This window comes from Natrix helvetica (genome assembly GCF_964273705.1).
Source record: "Natrix helvetica genome assembly, chromosome: 1".
Classification (NCBI taxonomy): domain Eukaryota; kingdom Metazoa; phylum Chordata; class Lepidosauria; order Squamata; family Natricidae; genus Natrix; species Natrix helvetica.
Genome location: NC_138548.1, coordinates 119,124,176 through 119,150,912, shown reverse-complemented (window position 1 = coordinate 119,150,912; position 26,737 = coordinate 119,124,176). Strand labels below are relative to the sequence as shown.

The window sequence follows — 26,737 nt, the reverse complement described above, 5'->3', positions numbered from 1 at the left end:
CAGAGTCGGGTTCTTCAGTAGGACTTATTCCATGGCTGCATCCCAGTGGCAGAAATCCAGGCTAGCATTGGATGCCAGCCAAGAGATACAAAACAATGTATGTACCCAACTTTTTGCTGCCACCTAAGTGTCTATAAGTTGAATAGGCCATCTGTTGATCCAAAGTTTCAAGAAACAATAATAGTAAAAATGTTCAATTGTTAATGCATTGGGAACGGGGAAAGCAGAGCTCTGTGAGTGCCACATGGAGTAGGCTAAAATTTCAGCTTAGGAGAACCACCAATCATTGCCCTTAGACTGTTTTGCACTAAAGCTGTTAGGCAAAAATACAACACAGATTTGTTCCAAGTATGTGGTAAAAACATTATATTTTAGGGGATTCAGATTCAGAGTAGCATAATTTCCTACCAGCTACGGGATAAGAGAGGGGAGGAACATGGCTAAACAACTACTTGGATGTTGCCTTAGAAAATTCATGCTAGTCACACTGCTAGAATACCCCAAACTGCTTTACAACTGTTCATTTGAAATAACGCTACACTTTTCTGTGAGAAGGATTTGCCAGACCCATACAGGGAGCTTTATTTTCACTGTCAGTGCTACTCAAGCAGAATATCTGTATTGTCCTCTTCTTTCTCAGCCACAGATCTCAGATTGTTCTCTCTTTTAAGACAAAGGAACAAAATTGAATTGTGAAATGTGTGATTGGAATTTAATACTTGAGATTTACTTTTGTAAAATTGCAGCATAAAATAATATCTTGAAAAGCAGATAGGCTTAGGGAAAAAAATCAACTTTGAATTTTCTAATATTTTGATATGATTGATTGATGTGCTTTTCCATTTCCTGTGTGAAAAATATGGTTTTCACTAGGCTTATCTCTGATATCCATTCAGGAAAAAGGACGAGCTCTGCAAAGCTGTCTTAATATGGATAATTTTAAATGAGCTGCTGGAGTTTTGCAGTTATATTTCAAATGCATTTTGTGGTTCTACAGAATAGTCTGCCACCATACCTGGCTGGTTTTCAGAGCCATTATCATCCATTGAATTAATTGGTTCTCAGTATGTTGTGGATGCAATTTAGTGCTAAGTAGAGTTGTTCAAATGTCTGACAATGTTTTCTTTATTTTATTAAGGAATGGAATAAATTTGAAAATTGTCTTGTATTGAAGATTGGAATATTTTGATCAAGTGTTCATTATGTTTATGAGAAAACCTCACATTTCACATGTACTATGTTTCCATCTGTGAACTGGGGAAAGCCTATGCTTATCTGATCCTGTCTTGTTTCAGATACTTCATGTTGGTTGTGGCTTTGCAAGCTCACTCTCAGAACCAAAACTACACTCTGGCTGCTCATATCTCAGAGCGCATCATTGTTAGAGTAAGTCTATTCCCTTCCCTTGCAACATATCCTTCCATGATTGTGAACATTTAGAGTGTTATACTTTACTTGACAGGAGTTCCTTCATGTTCTTAAACCCAATACCAGCCTGCCCCTTGTTCCACAGTGTTCCTTGCTTTTCTTTTGTCATTCACAATGCCCTCTACCCTAATCTTGTTTAGCTTTCTGAACTCTGACTCTCTCTTCTAAACCAAGAAGGCCTTTGGCAAATGCTTATACAAAAGGAATTTCAATGCTTTCAATGTTTATAGGTTCAAAGTAAATATTACATGCAAGGAAAGCAGGTGTATTCTTGGAGGGTCCCTAAGAATAGATTTTACAAGTGATGTCCATTTAATCATATAATTGTGTTATTGATAACCAATACCACCAGTTATCAATTTTCCCTGTTTCTGTGATACAAGCCGCAAGGCAAGTCTTATGGATCAGATGTTCATCAGTTTTGTTGAAGTTAAACCTGCCCCAGTGATTGCACTTTTGCAGACATATGCCTTAAAGTTCTCAAAAAGTAAATGTTAAATACAGATGAGGGAAACCTGTAGACGTATTATGACTGATTTCATCTAAGGACACACTTTATTCAAGTGGGATATTTCTGCCCTTTTGACTTTGGAATATTTGTGAAACTGATGCCTGCAAATAGGGTCAACTAATCAAATTTCGTAGCAACCTGTTTAGCAATCTGAATAAACAAGTGGAATGTTTCTTCGCTTTAGATGGAATAACCTTAGGGAAAGGCAAGTGAAGAAGTCAGCTGTGGCTCTTTCACTGCCAAAGTTAGTAAGCAAATAAGGAGGACACTAAGCTGTGACTTTGTAGTTGGCTGTCTCCGCCCTGCTGCCTTTTTAAGTGCTGTGTCCATTTCCTCTAGCAAAGGGCCGGTTCGGGGGTAAAACACAAACAGAGGGCAGACGGGGACCCCGGAGTCTGCAGACAAGTAAGTAACATGCTGACTTATGCAGTCTCCGGGGTGGTGGGGGTGGGGGACCTTTGTTGTAGATTAGTGGGTAAAAGAGATGGAAACAGAATTAGAGTAAGGATCTGTCTGCATTAGCACAAATATGTGGTTTGGTTCTACATTAGAAGCACCTGTGAATTTCACATATTTCCATACCAGTAACATTGTGCAATGTATACACAATTGTACCATATCAAGAGATAGATTTGCTGCATGGTGTATTTTTAGTAATTGTCTGTATGGTAACAGTAGTCAGGTAATGCCACTAATTTACAGTTCCATGTTAGGGTTTTTTTTTAGCTTGATTTTTTTTTTATGCATGGCAAACAAAATATAAGCAAAAAGAAACAACAATATAACAGTAACATCATAAAATGTATGTAATAATTAAAAGGAACTAAAATTGAAGATTTAAAAATTCGTATAATATTAATGTAGAACTAGCTGAACTTTATCCTATAATTAGATCTAGTCCATATGGAAATACACTATTCTCATGTTTATAGTACATAAAACCTTGATATTAAAGATAGGATTCAAGAGATGTGTTCCTTATTGATCTTTAAAATGTCTTTATAATGTAATATAAAGGCACCACCTTGCTTAAGAGAGATTAGAATCTAAACACCATAACCCATCTGTAGCCACCATTCCTCCCCTTCAAAGCTAAGCCATTCAAGCACCATTTTGAGTCTTTATGTATGATACTCTGAAACAGATGCCAAAGCAAATTACTTCTGCCCAGAAGAATGAAAAAGGGAGCTCCCCAAAGGCCACCAAGTGGCTTTGTGGCACAGCTGGCAGCAAGAGGGGGGGATCCTTTGAGATGTAGACATCCTGCAAGCCAGATCTTATTAAAGTAACAGGACGTTTGGATTGTAAGAGTATAAGAAATGAAGAAGCTTCTTTTTCTGTTGGAGATCCAATGTTCATAAACTTGGAAGATTGAAACAGTGTTCTCCCAGTTTTTCTTTGAAAAAGTAAAAACACAGCCTTTGTAAATTATTTTAAAGCATTTTAAACTATTCCTCAGTGTTTTGTTCCATTTTATTTCAATTGTACTGCTTTTAATTTGTATGGTTTATTTTAAAGTTGTTTTTATTGTTGGTTCAGTTGTTTAAAACACTATAGGTTTTTATTTTGATCAGAAATTATATAGAAATGCTTCATATGAATAAAGTCATTATTAATGTATAAACTCAGTTTATAAGGGCAATAAATTATTCAGCAGCTGTTGCATACCAAGTCAATATATGTAGGACAAAGTATTGTGCTCATCAATGAAAAAGTTGAAATCTCTTTTGAAACTTTGATGTCTTTATTGTTTGAAATCCCACTGAAACATCTCAGGAATCCATATTTGATGTTCAACTCTGTATGAAATCACAGCAGTTAAGCCAGGATAAAACTACAATACTAGAATCAGCTTGATAGAATCTTTATATTCTGTTGCTTTGCTTACCCTATTGCTCTTTTAGTAAACTCTGACTAGTATTTCAATTACTCTCTCAGTTAATATGGGTGACAATAATGTCAAGAATTTTGAAGGGAGCACGTGAGGGAAGAATGTTGGATTGGCAGTAGTGTCGATTTAAGGATCAACTTTGGAATTTTTCTTTTATGGGAAGGTGCAGAAGTGGTATTCAGCAGGTTCTGACAAGTTCTAGAGAACTGGTAGTGGAAATTTTGAGTAGTTTGGAGAACCGATAAATACCACCTCTGACTGGCCCCACCTCCATCTATTCTCTGCCTCCCGAGTCCCAGCTGATCTGGAGGGAATGGGGATTTTGCAGTAACCTTCCCCTGGAGTGGGGAGATAATGGAGATTTTGCAGTATCCTTCCCCTGGAATGGGGTGGGAATGGAGATTTTACAGTATCCTTCCTGTGCAATGCCCACCAAGACATGTCCACAGAATTGGTAGTAAAAAATTTTTGAATCCCACCACTGGAAAGGAACATATTTAGTTTGATGAGTTAGAGACAAAACATACAAATGAGCATTTGGTGAGGGAATAATATCTGCATCTGAAACATAAATATAAAGGAAATAGCAAACATGAGCAAAAGAAATGAGAAAGAAAATGTTCCTGTGTAACCTGCTGGACTGATATATATGCAGAAGAACTTTTCCTGCCATTGAAAAGCCACAATCTGCTCCCACGCACCTGGGAGCCTGGCTTGGCGAGTCCAGATCTCTCTAGGGCAAAGCAGGTTTAAGTCCTGGGCAACCTTTGGTTTTAAACATGGTTTCTTCCTTTTTATCCTGTTTTTCCAAATTGCTTAGAGGAATTCATCTCTCTTGTTCACCTAAATCTGTTACAGGCACTTCCTTCACAATCCCACAAGTATTTATTTTGAGCTGGGGATGCTTTTTTACTTTATGGAACACTTTGTTCCCACTGAGTGTAAGAAAAGCCTATTTGCAATGTAACCTTTCTGTTATGAGCTAAGAAAGAAGGTTTATCTTGCTGATTCTGTAAACACACACTGACTCAAGCTCCTTGTGCTGAGTTGGCAAACTAGATCACACAGCCCTCTCTGTTTTATAAGCAGTCTACTGTTAGGCTAAAGGAACAACTACGTTATAAAGTAGGTTTTGACTGAGACTATATCTCTGTCTCTTAACATGGGCAAAGAGTTATGTTTTCTTATCCATGCTGATAATCCAAAGTGCTGCAAATTGAGAAATTTCCACAATATTCTCTATGACATTGTATAACCTGTCTTTCAGCCTAACACACAAGTTCACATTAAGTGTGGCTGCCTTCTATCACAATTGTCCATAAAGTATATCATGTAATATACCTGCAAAAGCCTTGGGCCAATAAGTATCTTGTGGAAGGCTGCTGGCTCCCGTTTCTTTCTTGTTTAACCTCCCTATCAGTGAATGGGCTATTGGTGCAAATGGATATTTTTTTCCATTTCTTCAGGAAGAGAGCTTTATTTATCCTATACGTTTTCCTGCTGTAAAACCATTGGACTTTTCTTCTCTGTTTTCTCAATCATTTGCAACTGTTGACAGTTAATTCCCAACTCTTCTCTGGATGTCTTTTTTGTAGGCTTCCAACCCAGGTCAATTTGAGAGTGACAGTGATGTACTTTGGCAACGCTCTCAGCTCCCTGACACTGTTTTTCACCATGGCCGAGTTGGCATCAACACAGACCGACCTGATGAAGCCTTGGTTGTCCATGGCAATGTAAAAGTTATGGGTTCCCTTATGCATCCATCAGACATCCGAGTAAAAGATGATATCCAAGAGGTAAGTGTTTACGCCACAAATTATATTCAGTACTGAATCTGCTTTGAAAATCCACACTGTCACTTTAGATTTCTGAACTGAAACTTTCATGAGCACTGAGCAAGTCCTCCTCATTGCAAGCCAAAAAACGAACACTAGAGAAATAGGCCAACCTTTGCCTAACACTTGGAATAAGCAGGTGTTCTAGTCTCAACAATGTTCAGGAGGCAAACATACCAAGGCAGTTATTTTGTTTGGTACTTCCTGTGTTCTGTCTCACAGTATGTTTTGTTGTTTTTTTTCCTATGCCTTCCCTCATGCCAGGATATAGCAATAGCACTTAGACTTATATACCACTTTACATTGGTTTCGGCCCTCTCTAAGTGGTTTACAGAGTCATCATATTGCCTCCAACAATCTGGGTCCTCATTTTACCAACCTTGAAAGGACAGAAGGCTGAGTCAAGTAACTCAGCCTGGTGAGATTCGAACTGCCAAATGGTAGGCAGGCAGGCATTCTAACCACTGTACCACCACGGCTCTTTGTGTAACTATAGCTCTACTTAAGGTTCCATTATTGTACATTGAACTTGCTATGCCCTTAATTCTATATCAACTTGTCTTTGTAAAATGCAATTGCAAACTTTTGATTTTAATACTTTGTGTTCTGTATGAAAGGAAGAGTTCCTAGATTGCCATGAATCTCAGGTTGTAACTTGGCCTGGCTTTCAAATTCCCAGTTTGTTTGTTTGTTTTTTTAACTTAAAAATACTTTATATTAATTCCTGAACACTAGATGAATACATTTGGATTTGGGGGCTTAGGTATTTAGTCTAAGCTTAGCGTTCAGTTCTAGGCTTAGACTAATAGTTTAGATACCTACCTAAGAGAGAGAGAGAGAGAGTGTGTGTGTGTATTCTCAGTTTGATATTCTAAATATATTTAAATGATTTACATTCTTGTTGGTTTTTATAGACTGCAGTACTTCATTCTGTAAAGGTCAGCACGGATGCTAAGCATTACAGTCGGTTATAAAACTGGACAGGCTTTGCTTCAGGTGGTAGAAAATAATACTAAGTCTCCCTGGTTTTTAGAAAATTGAAGTGTTGTCCTTTACTCAAAAGGCTAAATTCTGCTGCTCCTACTGTTCAAATCAATAATACAGAGAACACATAAATACTGAGCTGAAATCAGCATGTGATTATCTACCGTATACTCAAACTTCCACTACACCTTTCCCATTTCTGACAAATATGATTAGATGTAACTATCTGGGGCCTGAGTATTGAGGACTGCAGAGTACTTTTATGGATTTCTTTTTCTTATAATTTTAGGTAGACACCACAGAACAACTGAAGAGAATCTCCCGTATGCGGCTGGTGCACTATAATTACAAGCCAGAGTTTGCTGCCACTGCTGGCTTGGAGAATACTACTGAGACAGGTACAGGTAATTTTCCTGACCTCAAGCTTAAATGACATTACTGTAGCAAGTGCGTCTAGAACGAGTGATTACAGTTGTTCCATGGACCCTCATATTCTTGGCTTCTCTTTGCTGATACTTGCTTATTGGTTTGGCAATGGTGTTATAGTTATATGTGACATTTTATCTGAAGATTGTTTCCTTACTTAGAGAGCATGTTTTTGTATAATACCTAGGTATTTTAACACTGTACAAGATAACAGGAAAATCATTTACCAAGCATCATTCATCATGATGTGAAAACCCAGGCCTGATACTCTTTCTTTACTTAATTTAAATATCAGATATACTGTAACTGCTATACTTATACCGTTGTTTTTCATAGCAAATTATTAGAATGCCGAGTGCATTTTTGTGTCTTTGTTGGAACATAGATGTTGGAATACCTTATGGGCTGGTGTTGCAAGATGATCACACAATGGTGACTTAATATTTGTTCCATTTATTCCCACCACCCCTCATCTTCTCCCACTGTGGGGCACATGGTAGATTCCAAATACTTTATGGGTAAAACTCAATTGCTTCAAGGAGCATTTAACGGATGACTTTAAAGATATATCCGTACGTATGTGGGATGTGTTTTTTTACTTTCCAGTAAAGCGTACAGTGTTTTTGAAAGAATCCCATTCAACTATTAATCAGACTCCACCCAGCGTAGCTCCCAATACCAGCCAGGGCCAGCCAGGATCTGTCACCTGTTCAGATATTTTTTGTAGCACTTTTCATAATGAAGGTGTATTCATCCAGTCCCAGACTTTAACCAGTAGCAATCTACGCTATTGCTTAAGCTCATCTCTTAGTTGAAGAAGTATAAGGGTGTGATGAAAGTAGTGTGTGTCATGCAAGAGTTCCTGATGCCAAAATCATTCCAGCACACAAATACTATCTTTCTGTTATGATGAGCTTTCCTAGGGACTATGCTTACACTGAACCTTTTAGCTGTTTCTAAAGTGAAAACTTTAAAATAACTACTTTACTTCAATTGCTGCTAACGTTTCTAAAATTATACATCTGTTTGAATTATATCTTTAATTGTAACTTTTTGGCGTAAATATCTTCTATAATGACGCTTATTGAGCTCAAACCTGTTATGTTTTATTTGGTTTTGTTTTTTTCTGGGCAGGTGTTATTGCTCAAGAGGTGAAGGAGATTCTCCCAGAAGCAGTAAAAGATTCTGGGGAAATAGTCTTTACCAGTGGGAAAAGTATTGAGAATTTCCTTGTGGTAAATAAGGTGAGTGAAACTCTTGGAAATAAACTTTCTTTTCTTCAAGGATGGACTTTTGTATGTCACTGTTACATAAGTCTCTGTATCCATATTTTTCTCCACAAGTTTTGCATAGTGAAAAGATTTTTGCAAAAGGTCCACATTGAGGAAAGTGTTTGTAAAGTCATTTTGCCTGATGTGTTTTCTTTTTTTAAAAAAAATAAAAACATTTGCGAAAACAAAACATCCTCGTCCTTTGAAAATAAAAGACCAAATCACAAGGTAAAGATTTGAGCCCATCAGATGGGTCTCTGTAGAAAAGCAAACTTTGATTTTGCTCATTACAGGAGCGGATTTTTATGGAAAATGTTGGGGCTGTGAAGGAGCTCTGCAAACTGACTGACAACCTGGAGAACCGGATCGATGAACTAGAGAGGTGGAGTCATAAACTGGCCAAGCTCAAAAGGTTGGACAGTATGAAGTCAACCGGAAGTTCTGGAGCATTCAGGTAATACACATACCTGAATTTTAAACATAACTTTTATTCAGCTTTGGATCATAATATGACGTGGCCACCTGGAGGAAAGGACAGATTTAATTCCATATCACAAAAATAACACACTAGTGGCAATCCTATGATTTAGGAGGAAGCTACATGGAAGCTACCTACAAGTGGCACTTGTAAGTATATTAAGATTTGAACTAATAGAGAAACTCATAGCGTTTTGGAATAGGTTCAGGTGTTTTTCCAAGCTGAAGATTTAATTCCCTTTCCAAGAGAGAGAAAAGGCCTTTTTTCCTTTCTTCTATCATAATTAAGAGCAACTTCATGATATTTCTCTAATCCTTAATAAGATGATGAAAATATTGCACCATTCAAGTCTCCAGACAATATGGGTAGCCATATGGAGCAGTGATGGTTACAGCAGGGGCACGAAGAAGAAAACACATCTCTTCTCTACAGAAGGGAGTCTATAGGATGTATTTCTGAACTCTCCCAAGATAAATATGAATGTAAATTGATATCTTTAAGCCCATTCTTGAAAAGGCCTACAGTAGTACATTTTCACAGAAGGATGGTACAATCAGATAAACAATGCAACAAATTTGAAAACAGGTTCATACTTTTAATGGTTCCTTGTGCAAGAAAATGTATGGTTCTCATTTCGTTTGGTGGCTTTCCACTCCCCCCACCCCATTCATTCTATATCCTAAATATTTTGTTGCAGTTGATAATACATTCTGTTAAGTAATTCCCCTAAGTCTTGTTTCTGTTTTGGATAAAGTTGAACAACTCTTAGAAATGGAAGAATGAGCAGGGCAAAAATGCAATAAAAGAAGAAAAATGCTCATTTGCATGCAGTATAACTTTGTTTTTTAATACAGCCAAGCTGGGAGTCAGTTCAGCCGTGCAGAAAGCATGCCGCATAAAAAGAGGTCCCCAAAAGTGGCAGCCAAGGTAACTTTTTACAAAAATACGTAATTAGTTTGATTTTCTGTATTAAAAGGAGGTATCGTTGGAAATTTCTGGTCTTTGGTAGGAGATGTGGGAGCTGATTCTCCTACTGTACAAAATGCTGTGATACTTGAAGATATGGAAGCAAAAGATTTGTTTGAGTTCTGAGCAATGCCATGTTTGTTCAGCATGTATATTACAGTGTTGAGTAAATGCCAGCCTGTTCTGCAAATGTTAATATGCTATCCTCTGTCATTTATAAACAATATGGATTCATATTGTAAATTATATTCATCAGCTATGAATATAAATTCATAATTGATATGGCTAAGAATTGTATTAGGTGTGATACACACTTTGATGCAAAGTTCTTTTATGGGCTGGTGCTCAAAATTCGTTTCATCCAACAGCTTTCTGTTTTAGTGATTTGTAACTTCTGCTTTAAAATACTTGCCTTCCATGTAGCTCTACCATTTCTTAGCCTATGCGATGTTTTCCATGAATTGATTTGTAAATATTTATTTTTCCTTGGGAAGGCTTAGAGCAGTGTTTCTCAAACTTGGCGACTTTAAGTCCTGTGGACTTCAACTCCCAGAATTCCCCAGCCAGCTATGCTGGCTGGGGAATTCTGGGAGTTGAAGTCCACAGGACTTAAAGTCGCCAAGTTTGAGAAACACTGGCTTAGAGGGTTCCAAAGATTCCATAGAAAGTACAGTTTGGTATTAAGATGACAAGCAGCCTGTAGGACTCAAAACTAAATTTGTCAAGCAAATATCTGACATAATTTTTCCCTTTGCCTTTATTTTGCAGACTCCCACACAAGGTGTCAAAGACCAAGCTTGCATCAGCCAACGTTTTCTGCAAGGTACCATTATTGCTTTGGTGATCATCATGGCATTCAGGTGAGTGACTACACATTTGGGTTACTATGCACTCCTTGGGTTGGTGCAGCACTCAAAATGTGTGTAAGAGCCTGTTAGCCAGTGAGTGAATAGATATGAGTAAATAAACAGACATGTTTTATTTATATTAGTTTATTTCCTCTGAAATCGTTGCCATCTTTCACCACGGTGCTTTCATCGGTGAGAATTAGATGGAAGTGTGCATCGCTATTTGGGACTTTTCTTTGTGTTCTTTGTCCTGGCGATGTAAAAACTATTTTAAGAGCTACACTATAATAATGGCAGTTATAGTCAGTTGATGCTTTGTAGATATTGGAAAAGAGATAGGAGAGAATAGGAATAAACTTGTGAAGTGGAACTCTTTTTCAATCAAAGTCACTTACATTCATGAATATAAGTAACAAACAAATATGGCCTGTTAGGTAGAGCTCCTATTCTGTCTGGAACACAGAAACCCTATTTTTAGAAACTTTATTTGATGTTTTCTCTTTCGTAGTGTGGTGTCCATGTCTACACTCTATGTGCTAAGCTACCGCAGTGAGGAAGACCTTGTGGATATTGAAGGGTATGTTCCCTCTTCCTGCTCATATGCTTTGAAAAGTAATTGGGCTCCCATTTGACTTGAGGGGAAATTCTTAAGGCATTTTGGATGCAGATGTTTGGAGCCAGCCTTACCATTTTGGGATGACAAAAGAATAAGACAGTAAAGGGTATTGAGGATAGGCATCAGCAGCTGAGTGCCGGCATCTCACATGCTACCTTACCCTGCCAAGCGATGACTTTCATCTGAGATTGGGTATACATTTAGGATATTTCTTTTCATATAATTTATTAGAATTTATTGCAATTTATAGATTCTATAACAAATGTATATAAGCACTATGAAATGTGTACACTGTTGCACATTAGGATCTGTTCTAAATAGTCAATAATCAAGTTTCTAGAACCTGTGCTGTTTTATGTCATTGTCCATTTGTCCTAGCTGTATACCAGTTTGAAATGATATGTTTTGGATAATTCACAGTGGAATGTTAATTATTAAATTGACCTTTCTCTTTCCCTCCCCTTTGCTTGCTTCTTTTTTGCTTCATTTATTTATCTCCCCAAATCCCTCTCTGCCCACTCTTCCCATCAAATGCTCTTTGTTACATTTTCCCTTGCCTGGTTGTTCCTTTCCTCCTTTCCTTTTCTGTTTTCGGTGCCTTGTAGCTCTTTTGCTGTGCCTACTTCTTGCCTTCTGGCTCTTTTTCAGCACAGAGGTCCTGGCGTCCCAGTTGCTCTCTGTCCATGGTATGGTCCTACTTTTTCAATATGCTGCAATACATTTGTCCCATTCTTTCAAATCTGCCGCCTTGTATTTTTATGCATTCTCCCTTCTTTTTATACCTGTCTGCATTTCAGCGTTGCTTCTCCTCAACAAAGGCGAACAGGGAAAAGAGTTTCTGTAAGGGTTAAATTGGTATACTGAAACCAAACTTAAATAATGTGTCAAAATCACAATTAGTTTGAACGTGCAAAAGTATAACATGAAAAACAGGAAGACTGAAAATGCAGTTCTTAATTGCAAGAAATCATCCTCATTTTTAACAAATTGTATTTCACTAAATAGATATGGGTTGCAGTCAGACTGAAAATGGGATGCTGTAAAGTTCGCATCCCAAATTCATAGGCTGATATCATCCTCCATTGATGCAGCTAACAAGGCAACATTTAATGGAATGTAAAGGATCTAGGACTATACTAGGAAAGTAAACAGCGCTTAGATTTCTTGAAGCATTTCTATGTCTGCAAAATGTCATGTGCAGTTATATCAGGGGTTAGGTTCCTGCCAGTTCTAACCTCTTCTATAGAAGAGGTTCCACAAATCTACAATGCCGTTTAGAACCGGTTCCAGCTCCCTCCCCTCGCCCGTCCGCACATCATCAAGATGAAGAGCGAGAGGAGGAATTCTGGGAGTTGAAGTCCACAAGTTTTAAAGCTGTCAAGTTTGAACACCCCTGGGTTTTTTTTTCTAAAGGCTTAGGGATGCAAGGATCTTGTAATTTGACAGCTTTAAGACTTGCCTGCTTCAAATGCCAGTTTCTGAGCCAACATTTTGGTTGCTAAGCAAGAGCGTTGTTAAGTGAGTTTCACCACATTTTACAAGTTGGGTACGCCAACCCAGTCACCTGACCGGCAAGCCACTCCCATTCAGTCACATGGTTGGCAAGCCACTCCCACCAGTCACATGGCCAGCAAGCCACTCCCACACGGTCACATGGCTGGCAAGCCACTCCCACAAAGCAGGCCACACCTACAGAAGAGGTGAGTTATATGCTTATGTGGCTATATGCTGAATAATGTAAACGGGTGTCATCAGGTAGAAAACACGAACAGCTAGCAGACCGGGCGGGGGGGATTGTGGTTTGGTGGGAACAAGGACCATTTATCAAATTCTTAATTATGCTTGCAATCTCATCCTAAGAGTTTTCTGTTATCAGAATTTTCTGTTTTCCAGTGGAAAGGGGTGAGTTTAGAACTGATTTAAAGCAATATTAGCCCATTCACCCTTTGTTACTTTGTCAAACTATGCTCATATGCTGATCTCTGTTCATTCAGAACAATAATTCTACTTTCCATCCTGTTTTCTGCCTCCCACCCCTTATTTTTGCAATGGTTTTAAGTCGTCTTCAGATTTCAAGCGTGACCTCATGCTCAGCCTCTATCTTATTGTATCTCTTTTCTTTGCTAGGCATCTGTTTCTGTTTTATGTCAAAACTTCATGCTTGCATTTTTCTTGCATTTTAGGTCCAGTCAGAACATAGATAAAAATAAGGTGACATTTTCCACTACTGCATCATCAAATACCCCCAACAACACTTCCCCTTCAGAGAATGGTAGGTACCAGTTGTTCCCATCCCCAGGTGCAGTTTAGTCAACTATAAGCCATTACAAACCATTGTTTCCATTATGAATGCCTCATAAGAAATTTGAATACAATTTGTTTTCTTTTCTGCTGACCTTGAAATGAGACAGTCATAATGCAAGGACTGGATATAAAGTTACTTTTTAACACTGTTGTAATGTCAATGGTTACTAAAAAGGACAGTCATTAAGCAAGGACTACTTGTAGAGTTATAGACCGCTCACAAGTTAGTTTTTTTTTAAAAAAAGACTAGTTTTATTGCAATTTGAAATACAACACAGCTTAGTAGAAATAAATTGTCTCAGTATTATTCAACACTATTGTTGAACACAAACAATAAGTGTAAGATCACATGGCATGAGACTGATTTTAGAATCTCTGTATATCTGGATCCTCTTGTACAAATATTGGAGGTCCAAATGTTGGAGATGCGATCAATTTACCTTAGGATGCAGAGAAGAAAACAGTACTGATATACTAAAGATGTACTAACATAAAGCTCTCTTTAAAAAGGGGTCGGCTGTTCCCCAAAAATATTGGTTTTTTGGTGTGAACAAAGTCAATCCGTATGACTGCAAGAGGGAATTCATCCAGATTGAGAGAAAAGTTAAATTAAAAGATAATTTTGTGAATTATATATTCAGTGCAGGAAGCTAATTGATGATGGCTTTGGATTTGACACAACTGATGTTGATTCTATTGTTCTTTTCCTACAGCCACAACCCATGTACCTGACTTGTCCCCTGCCTTGCCTGCCAATAATATAGTAGTCTGTTTCAACCCACCTTGTTTTTCTACCTGCTGTTCTTCTGTTCTCAACAACATATCTACCCCTCGACCTTCTGGGACCACTACAGTCGCCACCAACCGGATAGGTAAAACCATTTGGTCCTATTTATTTATTTAAGAATTTACAGTAATAGGCGAAAACATTAGGAAAGAACATTAAAATGGAAAATACCTAAGCTAAAATTCCACTTACAACACAAGCTCAGAACCAGAGATTTCTAATTGCCATTGCAGAATTTGGCCACAGTGTTGATCATTTAATAGGAAGCAAACAATTGCTTCCTGGAATCGCTCTGAACAAATTGTGATTAGAGGAGAGGTAAACTACATCCTCCAAGGATAATAGAACATTTCAAAACTTCATGTGTAATTGTTGAAATTTCAGATCTGAACCTATGCATTAACTCTCTGGATATATTGTTCCATTTCTTGTTTAAGACCATTAAAGGCAGAGCACCTCAGCATTCCCTCCCCCTCCCTAAAAGTGGTGCTGTAGCTGCAGCAATAATTCATATTCATTTATTATGTCCTGAATATACAGAAGTAGAGCCAGGTTTTGGAAGCCAGGGAAGAGAATCTAGATTACAAATATCTTGTTGGCTTAGTTCATTTTCTGTGTGAATGTTGTTCTGCACTATTTAGTTACACTATTTCCCCAAATGCTATAGGTAGTTCTCTGCTATACTGTTGTGTTAAATGGATCGTTACCTACTGATAAATAGATATTTATTTGCTATATCACACCATAGTTACTTACACAAACTCTTTTCGGTAGTTAAATGTACATGCTGAATAATGAGGATGTAGTTGTATAATAATATTTTTTCTACTAGTTTTTCGATACCTTTGGTTATTAGAAGGTATTTGTACATCTAACAGTCTAGGAGGAAACAATCTAAATTCACAGAATCAATTCTTTAAACAAGTATTGTAGCCATTAAAAGAAAATATGATCTACCTTAATTTCATATAGCAAAAAAGGAGGAATTAGAGCAAGACTACCAATGGTTTTGAGGAACATTCAGTGCCAAGAGCTATTTTCATCAGATAAATGAATTCTTTTCTGTGAATATTTGTTTTCTTTTCACCTAACAGAAGGAAGCAAAGAAGATCTGGGTGATGAAGCCATATTAGCATCATTATTTACATAAAACTGAATCAGTTTCAAAACTCTTGGGGGTTTTAATCATTTTGTTTCAAGATCATTCTGTAAGGAAATTTATCTTGCTCCCCTACTTATAGTTGTTGCATTCTGTTTGAAATTTCCAGAATACAATGGTCAAGAATATTTAAATATTAGAGAATGATTTTGGTTTTCTTACAGAAATGGATAAATTCAATGTGTGTAGAGATTCAATCAATAATTCTGGCTTTTCTATCAGTTGCGTAGTGCAAACCAGTTCGTACAGATGCATTTTCTACAAAAATGGTTTTATATGAAATTGTATCTGTCTTAAGAAACTTCACTGAGAATGTACAGGGCATCTGACTAAAACGTCAGAATTCACAGAAACTCTCCTAAGGGAATTTTCATCTATATTAAAAATTAAAGTTTGTCTGAGGCTACAGTGTTAGAAAATAGTCACAGGTTTATCATCTCTGAGAATTATGCTGTTTTAGTTGTCACACCTTAGGCCCTTATATATCTGTCCATTGCTGGTCCCTTCTCAAATTAGCTTTATTAATTTTTATTTTGTTGCTCTGCCTTCATAGACCAAAGCTTCGTGTCACTCCTACCAGTGACAAACATCAAAGCCAAATCGAGGGGGATCACCGGCAAGACAACTTCCCACACAAAATGGCCAAAGACTGCTGACCGATCACGGAGCTTTGGGGGTCCCAATGCCAGTCCCTCCTCCCTCTTCACCAATATTCAGGGCAAGTCCAAATATGTTGCCAACCTTCCCCTCACCTACAACAACTTTCCTTCCGATCAGACATCACGGCAGCGACGGAGCATCAGCCAACCAGATGCTAAGGAGCCTGGCATCGCAAGAACCAAGCATAATGGTAGACATATTTCCCATTTTCCCTGAATACTTGGGTATAGAGACAATTTCCAGCATCTCTGCTCATCCCACCAGATCTAGCAGGGTGGCCTGTTAAACAATATCGTCTTGTTAAACCCAGGAATTGTGTTTTTCTGTTGCTGCCTTACGGAATGTCATCCCTCCAGAATTTCAGATGGCCTCAGCCCTTTTAGCCTTTCAAATGGCATTAAACACCTGGCTGTTCCCCGGGCATTTGGGCCAAGAGATTGTCAAGATCTGCCAGTTACTGCTGCTTTCTTATAAGTTGGCATTATTATTTGTGATTTTGGGCGTTAGGGCTTGAGTAGTTAAAATGTTGTTTTTAGCCTGGTATATGATCCAGAGATGAAAGGGTAAAACATATAAATCAAATGAATAAGCAAACAGGCATTGTTTAACGGAAGAAGGAAACATTTTTTGCCCCCAAGTCAACATGCAGGAATAGATCATGGCTCAGACACCTCATAGTAGTGTGACCAAGAGCAGCAGCAGCCCGCTCACCCCTTGTCTCTTGAATATGTGCCTATCTCCTCCTCCCTACTGCAATCTGGCTCTTCCCAGTTGAGTAATCATTGGCAGTGGGCATGTAGGAGAGAGCCACTTTGGTGTAGTGGTTAAGGCATCAGACTAGAAACCAGAAGGGCTAGAGTTCTAATCCTGCTTTAGGCACATAGAATCTGGGTCACACTGTCTTAAAAAAAAGGCAAGGGAAAACCTCTTTTGGAAAAAAAAACATAACTTGCCAAGAAACCTGCAGGAATCAGCCCAGGCAATGATCAAGAGTCAGGACGGTCTCGAAAGCACCATGATAGGCAAGCAGGAAAGATTTGAGTTGCAATGAACCAACCAAGGTCTCTGAAACCATTTCCCCACCCTGCTCTTGAGCTACAGATTCTTCACAAATGTTTTAACTATCTGAAAGCACCTCCTTAATATATCTTGTGCATCTTTGATTCCTTCTTTGCTCTCCTCCAGAACATCCCCTTTTCTACCAGCCATTGCATTTGCTGGTGTAGTTTCTTTTCAAACTCTGATGACTGGGACTATGGAAATGGATTTCTTAGGACATCTGTAGGCTACAGGATGGTAAAAAGCTGTTGATGTATATAGAATCATATCCAAACAGGATAACACGTTATTTTTCCATCTGTACCAGATCTTGTTCCGCTACACTGCCTGTTCCTGTTGTGTCCTATGCTGCATGTAAAGCTTTGTGAGGTGATGGGATACATACATCCTTAGCTGGCATGGTTTATGAATCCCATTCCAAGCTATCTGATTTCCCTTTGGCTTAGTTTAGGCAGAAATATACAGTATATGGTTGCCTTAGTTAGAAGATCACCATCCTAAACCTTTCCCTTTAGAATGATTAGCATTTTGTGGAACTTCCCATACAGAGTAGGCTCCTGCTCCATCTTGATTATTTCTGTCCTGTAGAAACAGCTCCTGTGCTCCAGTCTGTGTCACTGTTGGAGGTGAATGTGGTCCCCTTACCCCAGGCCTGTGCTACAGGGGACGACTGCAGGTAAGTGGGAGCATGGGAGCTACAAGCAGCTTTATTTATTATTATTTTTTGTAATATGTTTTTATCTGAATGTATCAGTGTAGTAAAATATACAAAACAAACCAGAACAAAGATAGAAAATAGAAAATAGAGGATAAGAGAGAGAAATAAAAAAACATTAATGACCTTCTGTCCTTTTTTCGGTCAAGTAATAATCATTTTAAGATTTTCTCAAACTCTACATCCCTTTTTAACCTCCAAATCGTGTAATCAAGTTACTTTTTTCTTCTTTAACAAAAAGTCCACACACAATTTCGTCTTTCAAAAATGTCCTTATTGTCTTTTCTTTGACCAACCTGGTCAGCTTTGCTATTTTTGGAAATTCAGTTAATTTTATACTTCAGTATTCCACTGTAGGCATTTTTTGCATACATCAGATGGGGATTCTTAAAGGTCAGGTTCCTAGGAAGGAAATTGTGTCATCCAGATAACTAAATATACCAATTTAGGATTTTTCCATGCATCTTGGTTGCCATATTACCAGTGATGAATGATGGAATCGTATTTTTAGTGAATACTTACAGAGAACAGCAGGAAAGTATGAAGATAAGCAAAAATTTGTGGTATATCTTTTTTGTTTGTTTGTTTATTCCTGCAGGACTGGAAATAACACTTATCGCATTCCCATCAGCAAATTTACATCAGTGAACACAAATCTTACTTTGGAAATGAAGTAAGTAAGAACTTTTGGGAAAGCACAGATACTGGCAAAGAATATTGTAGAAAATGCAAAAGCTAAAACAGTTTAGCAGGAAACCAGATTGAGAAAGAATTCCAAAATGATATAAATAGTTGATAATGATGTGATATCTGCTATCATTTCACCAATTGAGAGTACTATTCTCAATATAATTCATAGGAAAATAGTACTGAGTCATGAAGAAGATGGGGGACAGGTTTTTGGTGAGGCTTGGCAATCAGGTACTTTTAAATTCAAATCTGGTTACCCCGTTTAAGAATCCTTATCTTTCCTTCCTCACAGGACTGGAGATTTCACAGAAAGGCAGATACTTTTTGTGGTGGTTCATTTACCTATATTTCTATGCCATTTCTTATCTCATAATCACAGAGCCATTTGCTGCAACAACCCTAAAATGGCCAGTCAGAAATTAAAGTGTCAGTGCTGCTCTGGGAGGATGCCATGTATTTCATATCCTGGTATGCTGAAGATAGAAAAATAGGCATGAGACAGAAGGAAATTTGTCTGTCGAAAGGGAAGGGTTTTGTAGCTCAGGGATAGAGCACATAATTTGTGTCCTCTCCCCCCACCCCCAAAAAATATCAGGTTTGGTCTCTGACATCTCCAGTTGGTGCTACAAAACCTCCTTCATTATACTCCAATATTCCACTTCTGCAGATGCTGTTAATTATTGTAAGCCACCTAGAGTAGCCCCATATTGAGATAGGCTGCAAATGAATTCAATAAATAAGTACTAGAAAACTACTGTCAGGACAGAATGGGTAGACCATTGGGAGATTTAGGCCAGCAGCATCTGAAACACTACATATTGTCTAATGATTCTAATCTGATGATGGGCCAGTGTTGCTACTTTAATGCAAGGCATCTTCTATATTCTTAAAAGACCATTTTGAACCATTTTGTTCCTTACTCCACTGTGATATTTGTCCATATACTTAGACCTGGGAAACCAGAGTGTTTGGATCAAGGAGACTTCATACTATTGCTTGTTGGATTGTATCTAATGTATCCTATAAAATGTTTCATAGAAAGCAAAGAAGAAATTAGAGAAGTGGCTTGTCAGTTACTATTTTCAGGATTTAGATCTGTTTCCTGCCTAGGCAGGGGGTTGGACTAGAAGACCTCCAAGGTCCCTTCCAACTCTACTATTGTATTGTATTGTAAAATAAAAGCAAAATGTAGCTCCATTATTCCATGGAGCTTCAAATACTTTGCTTTCTGCTGTTATAACACAAGACTTTCAGTCTTTTTTTTCTGCCTGCAAAACAACACCTCTGAAAAGACTCTGGAGAGATATTTCAAGCGGTGCATTTCTTCTTCCATTTCAGGCCCAAGCCTGGTATAATGGTATATAATTAGGAGTTGAGTATTTTTGGTGGGTGAAAGTGCAGAGTGAGAAAGAGTACTTTACAGTGAAATAAGAACATGAATTCATAGGCCAATAGACTGTAAATAGTGGCATTTATATTATTACAAAGGCCAAGAGAAGATTGCATTGAAAATGATCTGCTCATCGTTGTTGCTTTCTGTTTCTTTCCTTCCTCTCAGTGCTTCCTCAGCTGTATCTGGCTATCTTTGTAATCTCACATCCAACAGCCCATGTCTGCACACTGAAATTGACCTAGACAGCTTGTCTAATGCAACAGATATTCAGGTATGGTTTGTTTTTTTTAAAGAAAAAGATATCTCACAAAATAAGTGTTTACCTGCTGCATAATGTATTTGCATCTAGGTTTTTGTTTATAATAGAAAATCAGGTTCAATTTGTTATGTCCTTAGACCGAACTTAGTTTTGTTTGGAATAGATATTGTTGCCATAATTTCTTAAAAATCACTCTTTAAAAAAAGACCATAACACGGATTCCTTCCTTCTCCTTTTGTTTCCCCTTGTCCCTTTCAAAACAGAAACATAAGAGTTTGGGCATACAAACCCATCTGTAAATAAGCTGAACCTTCAAATGCTCATGTGTTTTAATTTTCACAGTTAGTTTATACATGGATAAGGTATGGATTATCCATGTTTTTTGATTAAAAATTTAAGGGTTAGTTTATCCATGGATGGGCTTAAATGCAAGTATATATGAGTTACAGTATACAGGTACTTTTTTTAAAGTATTACTGTATATACTTGCAGATAAGCCAAACTCAATTTTGGGGATGTGTTTTGGCACATAAAATTCTTGCCTTATTGCATGTATATATGGTACTTTGCTGTCTGCTGTTCTCTAACAAGTTTCTTGCTAAAATGTGGGAGCAGAGAGCAAAGGAAATGCAATTCGCCTTGACCGTCTGGGAAATGGGGCAATATTAAACAGCGACAATAGCTTTCTTTCATCCCAGGTATTGGATATTCTTTTTTTCTAGGGAACAACATACCGTTGGCCTGTGGTCATGATGCCATTCCAGGAATTTACTTACCATTTCCGGTTAGCTAGGCCTGTGAGTATCAATGCTTGCCATGTCCTCTCTAGCATACATTTGTAAGGCATATCAGTTCTTGAGAGTGAAATAAAAACGCATATAGCTAAAGCAATGAAGTTGCCCTTTGGTAGCAAATCTCCTTTTGGCATCACATTAAGATGGGCACTGAGTGAACGAGAGTTGCAAACTGCTGTTAAATGAGACAAATGCATGTCTGAATGATATCCACATGTAGCAATATGTACAAGGATGGCGCAAGTATCCCTTATTTAAACTCCCTCCTGATAAGTCCAGTATAGATAAGAAGTGATTCTGTATCCATGGGAAGGAGAATGTCTAGATTTCACAGGCATGCTTATTTCATTTTAAGACTAATCTTCAGTAGAGAAAAATATGTTCCTAATTGAGAGACTTTAAGAACACTATGAAATTTCTTACCGCAGTATTGGGATTGCTCTTGTTGCACCAGTGCGGAATTTCTCAACCTGACAACTATTAGACATGTGGCCTACAACTCCCAGAATTCCCCAGACAGCATGGAATTCAAACCCACATATTTTTAAGTTGCCAAGGTTGAGAAACACTCTTCTAGTGCAACTATCTGTGTGAGCACAGGAGAGACTTGGAACTTTTAGGGAGCAGATTGAAAAGTCTGGAGCTTGTTGGGGAAGTCAGATTTACTGACACAAGTTATCAGTATAAAGGCTTCTGTGCCTTGAAAGCACACAGGAATTAGCCTTCCTTCATAAAATCGAAGAAGAGTTCTAGTGATTCAAGGGGACCCATTCAGAGGATGAGCTCACTTTTTACTTTGACTCTAAATTTGAACTCATTTACATTTCTTCCAAAAAAAGTAATAGTTTTGAGCTAATGATCCGACCAACCATGTTTGTTTTTGATAAGGATGGCTATTTGCAATCTTTCACGATTTCCTTCCCCCCCCCCCCCCGTTCCCTCCTCACAGGGCCAAGCTAACTGCAGCACCCCTGCGGAGCAGATGGGCTCTCTCTTTAATGACTACTATTTCCAGTTTTATTGGCTCTGTGAATGAGTCTCGGGAACACCTGCACACTTTTGATAGAAGCAGAAAAACGATGGGCTCCAAGACTCACTTGACTGAATACTCTCTTCAAAGAGCACCATGCCCTGACTAGTTGCTTCTAATCGATAATCCCTTCCTTTGGGTCCGAGTTACTTTGGTTTCCTTCCTAGCAGGTGGATGTCATACTTTGGGAAGGAATAGTGCCACAAGCAAAACAAGGAAATTCAGAGGCATTTTGTTTTCTTGATTTGCTGTAGGGTGCTAGAATTCCTCTGGCCTCTTGAGTACACTGGATTTTAAAATTGTAGGCTTGACCATGCTTGTGTTCAGTCTATTTGGACATCTCAGAACTGAAAGATATGGCTTGACTGGAAACAAATCTTGGTGCCCAGAAAGTCAATGAAGCAGCTTTTTAATGCATATTTCTTACCAATGATGTTAGAAGTCCTATTCTAAAATGGAAACACTGGATCTGTCTGAAAAGGAATTCTATTTAGATGTGTTGCAAGTCGTACACTGGAATTTTCAACTTTCTAGCTGGCAGTCAGATGCTTCTCTTTAAAGCTATGCTTGGCAGAAATCCTGGTGACACTGGAATTCAGGGCTGATAAATGTTTTCAATAGCAATAACCAATGGAAAAGCTATGGGGTTTACCTCTCACTTCTTCCTTCTTTTATCTTACTATAAATTTGTATTTGGCAGACAACAAACCTCAAGGACCCTGCAAAAGCCACTCTCAGGCAGGTCACATTTGCACCCAAAGTGCCTTCTTTTCAGGACTGGATGAAGATGCTTCTCAAGAAGATAGCTCTCTTCTTCAAATATACTTGAGAAAATAGCCCCTGGGCTCTACAACCGGACTTCACAATGCTGGTATCAAAAAAGCATTGACTGAAACCCTTTAAATCCCATTATCTGTCACTGCCAAAAATACATTCATCCCAAAGAGAATATGGAAAAGCTTAATAGTATTAACCCTTGTGCCAGAAACCAGGAAAAGGAGGCCACCAGAAGCCACGTACTCAGTGCTAAAAGTATCTACACTGAATTTTTTTTTAATCCCTGAGGGGTCACAGGGATTCTCTATGAGGTAACAAACAAAATACCTTTCTTCATTCCAGGCTTTGAATAGTCTTCATATTTCAGGTAATTTACTGTTACAAGATTTTAATTTGCTAAACCACTTGTGGTGGGGTTTTCACCAAAAAGAGAAAAGCAGCAGCAGCCAACATTCAAGTCAATTATTGATTGCCTTGTGTCTCATAGGAAACCAAAGTGAAATCCACACTGACTGCCAACCTGAGCCAAGATTTTGAATTAGGTGCTGAGATAAGTCAGATGTATAAGCACAATGTCAAGGTATCGGCCTTTTGCCCTCAATTCAAAGACAAATGAGTTAGGTTGGTTCAGGCACTGGCCATTTCTTTCTAAAATAGTTAAAGATGATTTATGTAGGAGCAACAACAGTTGCATCGAGAACAAGGAGGTAATCTGATGGGGAAAATAAAAAGCTGCTGGTTCAGCTCTCTCAACCAGAATGAAATTACTGTATAAATATATGAAAAGAAGCGTTCCTGCCTTTGGCATATTCCAGCCATCCAGTACTGCAAGCTTTTAAATTGGATTACTGTAGTTAAAAATGACTAAAGTAGACCTTGGCTATTGGTATTTTTTAAGCATTGGTGTGTTTGTGAAAATATACAGTAGAGTTGCCTGTATTCTTTGGTGGAACTGCCACATTATGACTTTATCTATTACCAGGTAGGCATACTTTTTAGGCTATTACCAGTGTTGCATATTTGACACTGCATTGTATATGCTAAAAATCGCACTTCTCAAGAGAAAAACGATAGCTAAAAATAGTTTTATGAGAACACTTCTAATAAATGTATTAATATGTATGCTAACCTAGCAGTTCGAAAGCATGCAAATTTGAATAGGTAAATAGGTACCATTTTAGTGGGAAGGTATCAGCAATCTGTGTCTCTCAGTCATGCTGGCCCCATGACCACGGAACTGCTGGCTCCCTCACCTACTGTAGGAAACAGAGATGAGCACCACCCCCTAAAGTCTGGACACAACTGGACAGAAGAAACTTTTACCTTTACCTTTACCCTGTTTTCACAAAATAATGTACTGGTCTGATTGTTCTTCAGGATGCTTTAAAGCTAGTGGTACTTATGGATGCAATATAAAATTAATTCATTGTTAATGATTGACATCTTTCTTTGGGATGCTGTATGTGTTGTGTGGCCAAAAATAGCTCCCAAAGAAAAACAGCAGTGAGGTATTACTATTCATTGGGAGCAACAATGATACACTTGATGATGTAGGGAGAAGACAAAAAAGTTTTAGTTAGGTCCACTCAGAGAAAACAGACATGTAAAGACTGGCATGGCTGTCATTACTAGTACTTGCCACCAGCTGGCATTGTTGCACAAGAAAGAGTTAATGATCAGTTTTTGTATACAGATACAGTAAGAGATCTAAGGAGCAAACAGGCATGAAGTAGGAAATCTTTAATACATACAGTATTTTAATTTGGCACTTAATTTCAGATAACTAACATTAACTCAAACTGGAATTGTAATTTATTGATGTCATTACTATAGGTTTTAAACATTGAAGATAATATATATTTTAGGTAAGGCTCTCTGGCAAAAAAAAAAAGTTTAAACTGCAGTCCTGTACTCACCATTCACTGATGAGTGGCAGAAAGAAATGAATTTGAGTTCAGCAAACTTCCATAAGGATGCACTACTAAGCACTGCTTATTGAAGGATTGCACTGATTGGCGTTTCAGTGCAGAATTGAGCTTCAGTTATTATGAAGACAGCTGTTGCCTGTACTTCTCTAGGCCATCCTTGGTAGCATTAGCTTCTCTCTTCACCCACTGTTCTGTTTTCCTCTTTCCCTCTACATTCTTTTTTTCTCCTCCTCAGTGCCTTAGTTTGGATATAATTGTAACAGAATCAATGTAAAGGAGAATAGAGGAAAATATTGTACATTTTAACATGATTTTGTTTGGAGTCTTTTTCCTCTAAACTCACACTTGTCCTCAGAATAACAAGAAAATGATGAGCCCATGGGCCAGATAAAATCTTTCTTTTATGGTTATTCTTGGGCTGCTGGCCATTTAATCATGTAAGCATTTTTCAGGGACCAGTATGAGATGAAACAAAATGCTTAAAAAGCCATGAGAAGGGTTTGTTTTTTGGAACTATTCTTTTTAATTCATGATTTTGTCCATCCTTATTCATTTGCATTCAGCCATTGCTAGAATTTAATTCTTGTCTATCATTGATGAGTACAACTGTAGTCATTTAGACCTGCTTCAAAGCAGATTTTATCTTTCTAGAACCGGCCATGCAAGTATCCAACACCCCTCCAGCTTCCTATTGTCTAAGCCAGGAGTGTCCAAACTTGGGAACTTTAAGACTTGTGGACTTCAACTCCCAGAATTCCCCAGCCAGCCATGCTGGCTGGGGAATTCTGGGAGTTGAAGTCCACAAGTCTTAAAGTTCCCAAGTTTGGACACCCCTGGTCTAAGCAAATCAAGATACGCATTTATACCCCCTCACAACCCTGCTTGCCACCTGCCTGTTGGCCTGTCATGCCATTGCTTCTGAAGGTAGTGCAAGAACTGCTGTCATTCTAGAGGCTTGCATCAATCCTGGCATTTTTTTTCCATGTCAGGGTTAAACTCTTTCAGCTTCCCACAGAGTGGGATCTTCCAATGTTATTCCAGCCAAATGGAAAGAAGTCCTGCAATGGTGCCCGTTTAGTTAAAGAAGTGCAAGTAGTAACTCATAGAAATGGAAGAATCCGTTGGTTCCTTTTGATTCCATCTTAGCTCTAGTATGGCTCTTCTCAGCAGCAAGGTGCCAAAATACTCTCTTATTACAAGTAGTAAGAAATCTTTAAGCCCTTAGTTAAGAGCTATTCATTTAAAAACAATCTGATGAGGACATTCACATTTTCCTGACTATCCCTTTGCCTCTCCTCAGTACTGATATAAATAGCTAACTCACCACTGTTCGTTATCTATCCTGATCAAGGTGAGGCAGCAAAGACAAAATGACATCAGAAATAAAACAACCAATCACTTTCTTCTCCCAGTCGATCCAATGGAATTGGAGAGAAGGCATCTGTGTTTATATATAAGTATGCGTGTATATATGTATGTGTGTGTGTATGCATACACACAAGCACACATATACATATATCAAATCTTTTTATTGGCAAATTCACATCAAAGTTTTTTTCCGGTATACATAATCTTTTATAACAAGTATTGCTCTTTATATTAAAGGTTTCATTGTTTTATAATGCTGTAACACTGCATCTATAATATCTCTTTTGTCTCAAAATGCTTCAAAGTATCAAGTGTGGGAGAGAAAATTAGCCCCAAAATCATAGCAAATTAATAACCATCAATGTCTCAGTTATTAGCATAATCACATAAACTGGACCTTTTGACCATACAATCTTTACTCATCTTGTCTCGGAACATTCCTTCCCATTTCTGTTATTTACAGACTTCTCAAAAGCAAAATAGTGATTAACAACTGTATCTGTTCCTGTCTGATAGAGACAGGTTAAGAGATGGTGCTTCCTGCTTAGTTGGTAGCTCAC

General features: G+C 38.1%; 1 protein-coding gene across 5 annotated transcripts in view; it reads left to right on the top strand.

Moving 5' to 3' along the window:
* Nucleotides 1-25,514, top strand: part of MYRF (myelin regulatory factor) — a 113,076-nt gene extending 87,562 nt beyond the window's left edge. For 2 of the 5 annotated variants that reach the window (XM_081934926.1, XM_081934930.1), the window contains 17 exons: nt 1,296-1,386; nt 2,279-2,344; nt 5,426-5,626; nt 6,939-7,053; nt 8,210-8,319; nt 8,640-8,800; nt 9,679-9,751; nt 10,559-10,650; nt 11,147-11,215; nt 13,438-13,526; nt 14,272-14,430; nt 16,058-16,354; nt 17,812-17,899; nt 18,537-18,611; nt 20,187-20,292; nt 21,003-21,077; nt 22,024-25,514. In XM_081934926.1, coding sequence (XP_081791052.1) covers nt 1,296-1,386; nt 2,279-2,344; nt 5,426-5,626; nt 6,939-7,053; nt 8,210-8,319; nt 8,640-8,800; nt 9,679-9,751; nt 10,559-10,650; nt 11,147-11,215; nt 13,438-13,526; nt 14,272-14,430; nt 16,058-16,354; nt 17,812-17,899; nt 18,537-18,611; nt 20,187-20,292; nt 21,003-21,077; nt 22,024-22,110 — 1,954 coding nt within the window. In that variant the 3' untranslated portion in view covers nt 22,111-25,514. The remainder of the gene's footprint in view (nt 1-1,295; nt 1,387-2,278; nt 2,345-5,425; nt 5,627-6,938; nt 7,054-8,209; nt 8,320-8,639; nt 8,801-9,678; nt 9,752-10,558; nt 10,651-11,146; nt 11,216-13,437; nt 13,527-14,271; nt 14,431-16,057; nt 16,355-17,811; nt 17,900-18,536; nt 18,612-20,186; nt 20,293-21,002; nt 21,078-22,023) is intronic. The other 3 variants (XM_081934927.1, XM_081934929.1, XM_081934928.1) reach the window with 3 other exon arrangements.
* Nucleotides 25,515-26,737: the final 1,223 nt, after the last annotated feature.